A 10,192-nucleotide genomic window follows, 5' to 3' on the forward strand; every position below is an offset into this window, starting at 1 on the left:
AGACTCGCTTGAGCCCAGGAGTTGGAGGTTGCTGTGAGCGTGATGCCATGGCACTCTACCCAGGGGGATAGCTTGAGGCTCCGTCTCAAAAAAAAAAAATGGTTTTAATCACAAATAACACCTTGAAATGTGTTCGTGAAGAAATTAATTTGAGTGGTTCATCAACTAAGTCCAGCATAGCCTACAACATTTTAACTATTACCAACTTCAAGTCTACCCAAATTAATGAGTTCTATAGTGTGCGAGAGAATCTTTACATGAAATAGTTGTCCTCTGGAGAATAAGCCAAGTTATAAAGATCAGGAAAGGGCTTTCTGAAAGAAACAGGTCTCCTTCCCCCTGAGCCGGAATACTGAGAACCTGCTCACCCAACACACAGCAGGTGCTACGTACCTGGGATGAGCTCACGATCCTCCTCTTGTCTTTGCACCAGTCCATGCACAGGACTTTGTTCCCGTGGCCTTTGAGGGTCCTTCTGGTCTTCATGACAAACTGCCCCAGGGCCTCTACCCGCTCTGCCACCTGGTGCACTGGAAGGACAATGCCACAGTCAAGTCCATCACTAAGGACCCAGTTCTGAGCCATGTGCTGGCACAGCAGGCCCCGTCCCTGGAGAGAGGCAGCCCCAGGCCTCCTCTGTGCCACAGCTGGGTTCTCTGATTCTTTATTATCACATCCCAGCAACACCCGTTGGTGTGCAATCAGGGAGGGTAGAGGGAAGATACTGTCTTTCTCCTCTTGTGTTTAAGACCCTATGTTTTTCAAAGCACTTCATACATACGTATTGAAGAATTAACAAGCCCACCTCCCATTCATAAAGCAGCTCACAGACTCATCCCACTCAAGGCCACAGGGCTGAGAGGCAGGCAAGGAGGCTGACAGAGTGAGACTGCTGTCCCCATTTAATAGGTGAGAAGACTGAGGCTCACAGAGGTTATCTGGCTAACACAAGTTAATGCGACTAACTGGGAGCCAGGCTGGGGCTTCTGGTCTTTTACTACTGCTTTCTAGTTACTTTAAGAAAACATTCCTGTCAGGGCCAGACGCTGCACCCTGCTGCTTGCCAGCAGTCTCTGTCTAACTGTCCCCTGCACAGGCCTGAGACACAGCAGGTGCTTCACATACATGCTGCAGGAACAAATGAAGGGGTGAACTGCCAAGTAAGCTGTCAGCAAGCTGTATACCCGAAAACATGCCGGAAAACTCTGTCCACAGACATCCATGCAATGTCCTAAAAATCTGTACACATGATCTTTCCAGGTACCACTTTTCACAGGAAGGATCTCTGAAAATCAACCTCACAGGGACTGCAACAGCAGTTCCTTTTTGAGGCCCAGGAAGGCCTTTCTGGGACAAGTTCATAGGAAGTGGCTGGAGGACCGCAGATACCAGCTAGCCCAGGCCCTACCATGCAGCTGAGGAAGCTGAGGTCTGCAGCTCCCGTGGCCTCTCCCTGTAGTTAGTGGCTGGGGTGTGACCGGGGCTCCTAACTTCTCCTTCCTCTAAACCTCACAGCAGCCTTTCTCCAGGCAGGGGAGGAGGGAGAGGGCATTCTAGGTGAGGAGAACAGCCTGAGCCAAGCTGGTGTCTGAACACAGAGAAATAGGATGAAGAGATGCATTCCTTCCCAGGGAGCTGCTGCAGCTTGACCGGGCAGTGGTCACCTCCTTTCACCTGGAAGCCTGGGCCAAGGGGGTCCAATTGTGTGGTCTGAGAGCCTGACAATGGCTCCCCTTCTAAGGAAATCCTCCTTCCCCTCCTGCCTTCCCAGCCCCTTAAATACATCAGTGTACATTTCCTTAAAACAAAGACTCTTACTAACCACAGTGTAATGATCAAAATCAGAAAATTAATGTTGATTTGTCTTTGCTTTGTTGGTGTTTTAAAAAATGACAGGAAATTAATGCTAAAACAACACGACTGTCTCATCGACACACCCATTCTTTCACAGCAAAAGAAAATCCAAGATCATGTGGGGCATTGAGATGTCATGTTTTCAGTGCTTAGTTATTTTGTTACCTGACTTGGTTTGGTCTGATGCTTCCTAAAGACTAGGTTTGGGGAAGGTATGTTTGTCAGGAACTCCAGAGACAGATGCTGAGCTCTTGGCCACATGTTCTGGCTGGGGCATATGGGGTCCCTTAGTCCCAAGGTGGCACCTGCCACATTTCACCCTGGAGAATCACTACTTTACCTTTTGTAATGAAAAAGTACTTTGTTGGGAATGTAACCTGAGACTATATATATACCATCACTCCTCAAATTTAATATCTTATTGTAAAATCCTTTAATGACTCTGGTCTGACCCACTTATTGTGATGATGGTTGACCCGTGGTGACTTTTCTCAATCCACCATTCTTTCTGTACTTATTAGCTGGTTTCCTAAGGAAGAGCATTTCTTCCTCTCTCAGTTATTTATTTATTCATTTATGGATAGCAGTGTGGACTCATGGAACCCTATTTTACTCCACAGGCTATAATCCATTACAGTTATCCTTTCCTTTGATCCTCAGAGCACCCCAGGTCCCAGCGGGAGCCCCACCAAGCAGGCTCCTGGGCGTGACCCTGTGGCATGCTCCATCACACTTTGAGCAGAGCACTGCTCTTTCTAGGCCTCTCCTGTGCTTTCCCTGCCCTTACCCTGGAATCAGCCACTTCTCCAAGAAGTCTGGGTTCCTTTTAGTTGGCCCATTTCTTGTGATGAAAGAACACAGGTGTGCATGAGCTAAAAATCTTCATGAAGACCCAAACTGCAAAAATACAGACTTGCGAAACTATAAAGTCCTACGTGAATGTGCAATTATTATGCCACTGCTTCTCCTACAACACCACATTAATAGTCGCCACAAATAGCACATTAGTCTCTTGCAGGTACATTCCTTACAAAACCACACTGAATGGAATTTAAAAGCAGTCTGAATTTTATGAATTCTTATAGGCACTTTGTACAAGCCTGTATCAGCTCAGAGTTGGAATATATTCTATTTAATAATTACTTTGAAACTTCACATCAATATTATTGCTGCTTTCCCCAATTCAGCATTAGGATAACGAAGTGTTTCAATGTCTTTCTTAAAAAAAAGATGATTCACCCAACTAAAATAGGACCCTCTTACATAACGTGAACTTGAACATGTCCCAACTATTAATTATTTTTCCTCAATGTTCTATCTCTTCCCACATATAGATTCATCCGCAACCCACTCAATCCCGTTTCTATGTGCCAAATCTCATGTTCATCGAATTAAAGAATTTTTAAAAAAAATTAAATATCAGAAAGAAAGAAAAATCTGGAAATATCTGAATACGTTCTGTATATCATTTGTGGGTGTTCAGTTCAGGGCAGATGTGGGCTTTTTCCTTTGCCTTTTGCTAGACTAACCTTCCAGAATTTAACTTTTTTAAAAAAACAAAGATGAACATAATCAGCTGCCTTCTATAACAAGAATTCGCTAGAATATCATGGTAGCCTATTAAGTTCCACCAGCCTCAGGAGGACAGGGTGGAGTTCAGTCTTCCGCAGAGCCAGGACTGCAGCAGAGCAGTTAAGAGTCCAGGCTCTGGGTTGGGCTCCTTGGGATGAAGCCTGGCTCTGCCACACGCGGCTACACCACCTGCAGCAAGTCATTCCCTTCTTGCCACCTCTCTTCCCTCGTGGGTGATGGGGACTATTCAAGTCTGGCACAAAGAGAATACTTGGTGAGAGTTAGCTATGATATCCTTCGGCTTGGCAGACAGTGGGTACCCAGGAATATTTAATCATAAAATAAATGAAATGCTTAGTACTCATTAAATTTCATCCAACTGCCGCAATCCTAAGCAGATGTCCTGGTGAGCCAACAAAATTGTCATGCCTCTTTTCTGTACCTGTCCCTACCCCTAATCCATCATCTTTACTTCAGCTGCTAAGCTACTCATCAAATAACCTGAGGGGGAGAAATATAAGGATCACATTTAACCTATTTCCTGACCCAAGGAGCTCACTCTGGTATTTTTTCAAACTTCCTCTTCCTTCTTGTTGGCTCTAATCTGTCCCCTGTACAACCTGGACTTGGCCTTTACTATGCACAGACCTTTACATCATTTAAAGATAGCTCAAGCGCTTCCCTGATGGATCCCATTTCAGTTCATGCAAGGCTCTGGGACCACCCAGATGTATGAGAGTCTGTCTCCCACCCCCATCCCACCCCCTGGAGTTCAGAGTCAGCGGAACAAGGATGATTTCAATGCAACATGTGACTTGGTCACAGACAGCTTCTGCCCCAGAGGGAGGGGCGTTGTACCCGGCTTTTGGTGCTGATATTGGAGCTTCATCTAAAGGATAAGTAAGATGGAGTTAGACGAAAGGGGGCTGCTAAGTGAGCACACTAAGTTAAGGAAATGGCAAAAGCAAAAGCCTAAAAGTGTAACATAAGCAAGCATTTTTTAGGGATGGTATAAGCAACTTGATCACAGCAGAATGTGAAGGGCGAGGGGGACTGGTGAGTAATGGCACTGTTCACTCGTAGTGGAGTTCATTATCCCACCCTGACAGCAGCCTGCCGTCATCACAGGCACACGGTCAGCTCTGCCTTTGTATGGCTATCTCTGGCTGTGGTCTGGAAGACAGTGCTGATGGAGGGAAACCAGTTAGGAGACTCTTTCTTTGGCAAACCCCGTCTGCTACTCCACACTTCTCTGTGGTCCTTCCAAGATGTGCCTGGAACAGCCGGAAGCTGCTTCAATGGGGCCTACTCTGGATGCTTTCCCTTCCCATGTTCAGGAGTGGATGTCCACCCTGGGGGCCTCCCTGCTCAATTGGATCCCATGAAGCTTGAACTGCTGAATATTTTTGATGCTGCTTCAGTCAAGAGGAATCAGAATCAGAAACCTATGGCTGGAACTCCGAGGAGGGACAGAGCTGCAAGTATAGTCCAGTAAATGTTTACTGCTTGAATGATGTTTCTGGAACCCCTACAATGTGCCAAGTACTGTGCCAGGGACTGGGCACAGCAAAGAATAAGATGATAGTCCCTGTGGTTACTGAGCTCATGGTCTGGAGGGCAGACAGGCCTCCTGTCTGTCTGGAGGGCACCTAGGGAAAGACTACAGGGCAGTGTGAGGGTTGCTAACAGAGGGTGTCGCCTATGTCAAGGACAGCCTGGCAGCAGGTGTGGCCATTAGAGTGATGTCACTGGAGCCTGGTTTTCAAGCATGTAGAGGAGTTGGGGGGAGGAGGGGAGAAACGTAGGTGGGAAATTAGCTTCTTATTATCTATTTTTGTCTATTTTTCAAGAAAATGGAAGACAATGACCCAATACATGGGGGTGTTCTGAGGTTTAACTGGGAAAGCAGATTCAAGTATCTATCAGGTACCTGGCTGGCCTAGAATAACAAATGCAGATTTGGAGAACAGGTGCTGAGGACTGAAGACTAGAAACAACATGATCTGGAGAGAAAGGAAGCTTTTGAAATAGACAACATGAAAACTAGAGGTCACATTTAGACTAGGAGAGAAGGGGAGTGAGAAAGGGGGACTTATGAACAGGGAGGGGGTTTTGTCTTGATTCCTGTTCATATAATTATAGAAGTAAATGCATGTCCATTAAAAATAATCAGAAAATAGGGCGGGTGTGGTGGCTCACATCTGTAATCCTAACACTCTGGGAGGCCGAGGCAGGTGGTCTTGAGCTCAGGAGATCAAGACCAGCCTGAGCAAGAGCGAGATCTCATCTCTACTAAAAACAGAAAAACTAGCCAGGCATCATGGCTGGCACCTGTAGTCCCAGCTACCTGGGAGGCTGAGGCAAGAGGATTGCTTGAGCCCAGGAGTTTGAGGTTGCTGTGAGCTATGATGCCACAGCATTCTAGCTTGGGACAACACAGTGAGACTTTCTCTCTCAAAAAAAAAAAAATCAGAAAACATAAACTCTGATCACTTACAGTCTGCTTAGCCCAATCATTCTCATCATTTGGTGTGTACCATTGCGGGCTTTCCTCTGCATATGTGCACACACGTGCATATGCTATAAGCAGGTTATATGCCACATACAATTTTGGGGACCTACCTTTTTACCTGATATGCTTATAGATATAAAGACATGGAAAGACATGTCAAATATAATTTTTTTTTTGCAGTTTTTGGCCGGGGCTGGGTTTGAACCTGCCACCTCCGGCATATGGGGCCAGCGCCCTACTCCTCTGAGCCACAGGCGCCACCCAATTATCCATCATTTTTAATCACTATGCAGATATACCATAATCCCCAAATCTCCCACTGGTGGCACTTACTTTGTCCCAGGGCTGCCCATGCCCTGCATCATCTCTTAGCTAAATTCCAACTGCTGAGTCAAAGAGATCGTTTAAGGCTTTCAACATGTTACCAATATCCACCCCTGACTGTGTGTCTCCCCTGGGGGACAGACACAGGCTTTATCCATTTCTACAGATGAGGAAGCTGAAGCTCAGCGAGGCTAAGGACCTTACACACAACCACCTGAGCTCCTAGGAACAGATACATACCTCTAACAGCAGGAGAGTCTTTGGGCAGGTGGCTATAGTTCCTCAGAAAGTCAAGGACTGGGTGAGGCAGTGACAGTGGCTTCTTAGTCCAGGAAACAGCCCTACTTTAGGTCCCCCACACCTCTTCATATAGGCAGATCAATGGGTCAGACCAGGAATTACCACACCTGCCTTGATCCTGGCTCCACCACCACTTGGCCGGGAGAATCATGCAAAGTTAGAGCCAGAAGAGAGCTGAGTGACTCAGCAAACATGTCCTGGGCACCTTCCACAGGCTGGCCCATGCTGGGCACTAGGTGTGCGTGGCTGAACAGGAAGGATAGGCCCTGGCCACACAGAGCTTGGAATCTGGCACCTGTGTGGACCTATGGTTTTCAAACTCCATTGTAGTTGTAGGTCTCCCTCTACTGACTCCACTTTTTCTCAAAGACTTCTTTCACTAGAAGTCTAAAACAGAAAAGAGATGAAGGAGGACCTGAGCTGGTGAACAGCTGAGGATGAACTGTCAGACTCACAGGCACACCTACCCTCAGGGCCCTAACAGCAAGTGTGAAGGCCAATTAGCTACACCAGCCTTCATCCTTCCCAGAAAAGGAAAGTGGGGCCTGAGGCAAGGACACAGTTTATAAATTAGGAGAGAACAAATGTCTCCTCCCAGCCTGTGCCTTCCTCCGCAAAATGGGGATATTTGAATTGATAGGTTCCTCTCAATTTTCTACAAATAGTTTTTAAAATTATTTTATTAATATAATCTGTGTATATGTGAACTTAAAATGTATTGTATGCAGGTCGATATATAAGAATTCAAACCATGTACATTTTTAAAGTGAGAATATGTAAGAAGGTCCTTCTCCATCATTCCATGAGGCAATGAAAAAAAAAAAAAACAAAACCATGAACAAGCTCTAAAATGTCCCCGAAAATGAGTATTCTAAAACTGAGTGTACATGTAGAAGACATGTTCAAAGATAAATAAGAGATATTAAATAAGAAAATAGGACCATTCAATTTTTTTTTTTTTTTTTTTTTTTTAGATGGAGTGTCACCATGTCGCCCTCTGTGGCATCACAGCTCACAGCAACCTCAAACTCCTGGGCCCAAGTGATTCTCTTGCCTCAGCCTCCCAAATAGCTGGGACTATAGGCATCTGCCACAACACCCCGCTGTTTTTTGTTGCAATGTCATTGTTGTTAAGCTGACTCGGGGTGGGCTCAAACCTGCCAGCTTTGGTGTATGTGGCCAGCACCGTAACCACTGTGCTACGGGCGCTGAATCAACAGAACCATTTTAAAAATGATCATGAATAGCTTTCCAATTTGCACTATTACAGTCTTTGATAACTACTTTTTTGGGGAGATCAAAGGAATCAAGGAAGAAAAATCATTCAAAGCTAACTTTAAATTTATTTAATCTGATTCTACCCCAAGGTAGAATGGGATATGATTGATCCAAAACCCTTAAACATGTGTAGCTAAGGAAAACATTTACAATCATATTACTTGACGTCTGTTTGTGAATTGCCTTAAAACCACACATAAAATTGTACCCTTAATTTCTTAATTAAAAGTTAGAAAGACCAACTTATGGTACAGCCTTTAAAAGATGAAAGGCAAGATGGCTCCACATAATAATTTAAAATGATGAAATTAAAAAGAAATGCAAATGGGCCAGGCACAGTGGCTCCAGCCTGGTATTCCAGCACTTTGGGAAGCTGAGGTGGGAGGACTGCTTTAGGCAAGGAGCTTGAGACCGGCCTGAGCAACACAGCAAGACTTCATGTCTACAAAATACAGAAAAATTAGCCAGACATGGTGGTACATGCCTATAGTCCCAGCTACACAGGAGGCTGAGGCAGGAGGATTGATTGAGCCCAGGAGTTTGAGGTTCAAATGAGCGATGATGACACCACTACACTTTAGACCCTAGCCCAAGCAACAGAGTGAGAACCTGTCCCCTTCCACCTTCCTAAAAAAAAAAGTTACTGAATCCATTGTGTTATATGTCAAAACTGGGCTCAAACCCTGTGTCTAGTACAATTCCAATTACGCCTATACATAACCATGCAAACATGAAAACATTAGCTATGAAATACATCAAAATATTGAAAGTGACCGCCTCTAGGTGATGGAATTATGAATGACTCGTTTTCATTTTCCACAGTGAGCAACAGTTTACAACTATAGACACTTGCATCAACTAGCTGCCGTGTAGTTATGAACTCAGAGAAAAGCAAGGACGGAGGACATGAAAGGTAGATTTGCTTTCTGCTCCCTCTGTCGGCTGCAGGAGGGACACCAGGTTCTACAAGGCTCAGTGCCGAGCATGTTTCTTTAGAATGAAGGGAAAGTCAATGAACACATAAGCTTTGGTTGTCCAAAAGATTTTTCCCGTAAGTGATAAAATCAGAATAGTCCAAGGATCCAGCCATAAAGCATTTGAGAAAAAAACTTTTCACAAAATTACATTTAGAATGGATAGAAAAGTCCATAGCGTGGCGATAAATCTTGTGATTTGCCCAAACTGAGTCTGGATTTACACTCACAGAAATTACATAAATGTGCTTTGAGTTGCTTTGTTCCTTCACAATAATAGAATTGGCCTCAAAGGAGCTAAGAGGCTGGATGACACGCCCACACAGCCCCAGGAGGCTGCCCTGTGTGTTGGCTGAACCGAACCCGAACTCAGCGTCCTTCCTGCTCTGTCTGCTGTCAGCCTGTCTTCCAGATCATTCCTCAGGTTGTTTTTTTGTTGTTGTTGTTGAGACAGAGTCTCACTATGTTGTCCTTGGTAGAAGGCTGTGGAGTCACAGCTCACAGCAACCGCAAACTCTTGGGCTCGAGCAATTCTCTTGCCTCAGCCTCCCAAGTAGCTGGGACTACAGGTGCCCGCCACAACTCCTGGTTATTTTATGTTGCAGTTGTCATTGTTTAGGTGGCCGGGGCTGGGTTCGAACCTACCACCCTTGGTGTATGTGGCTGGTGCTATAACACTGTGCTACAGGCGCTGAGCCCATTCCTTAGTTTAATTACAAGTTATAGACTCTTCAAAGGTGAAGTGTTTCCCCCTCCTTTCTGTCATGATCTTGACTCTCATTCCAGCACTCAGTTTTCTCTTTTTATTATCAAAGAAATAAACGTATGGATGGGTATAAAATGGAAAGTACTTCCACTTTGCTTGCTCCTCTTTGTTTACTTTATTGTTATTATTATTTTTTAGATAGAGTACTGTGGTATCATTAGCTCACAGCAACCACAAACTCTTGGGCTCAAGTGATCCTTTTATCTCAGCCTCCCTACTACCTGGGACTACAGGCGCCCACCACAATCCCTGGCGAGTTTTTCTATTTTTAGTAGAGACGGTGTCTCCCTCTTGCTCATGCGGGTTTCCAACTCCTGAGCTCAAGCAATCCACCTGCCTTGGCCTTCCAGAATGCTAGGATTACAGGGGTGAGTCACCGTGCCCAGCCTGCATACCCCTTTTTAGAGATAAGAAGTTTCTTGCGTATCCTTCTAGACGTTTAATACATACACAAGCCTGTCTTGTTTAATGAGGTCATATTACATATACCGCTTGGCAATTTTCTGTTTTCTTCTTTTTACTTAATAAAAAAAAATTGGCACCTTTCATACATCATATGTTTACTTTTTTTTTCATGCTAATCTCAACTTTCTTTTTTTTTTTTTTTTTTTT

General features: G+C 44.8%; 1 protein-coding gene across 1 annotated transcript in view; it reads right to left on the minus strand.

Moving 5' to 3' along the window:
• The window catches only part of GNB5 (G protein subunit beta 5), a 41,598-nt gene that overhangs the window by 23,880 nt on the left and 7,526 nt on the right, over positions 1-10,192 (minus strand). The window contains exon 2 of the mRNA XM_003784364.2: positions 394-530. Within this exon, the coding sequence (XP_003784412.1) occupies positions 394-530 (137 nt within the window). The remainder of the gene's footprint in view (positions 1-393; positions 531-10,192) is intronic.

The sequence above is a fragment of the Otolemur garnettii genome, unplaced genomic scaffold (assembly GCF_000181295.1).
Source record: "Otolemur garnettii isolate 467f Iridium unplaced genomic scaffold, OtoGar3 scaffold00011, whole genome shotgun sequence".
Classification (NCBI taxonomy): domain Eukaryota; kingdom Metazoa; phylum Chordata; class Mammalia; order Primates; family Galagidae; genus Otolemur; species Otolemur garnettii.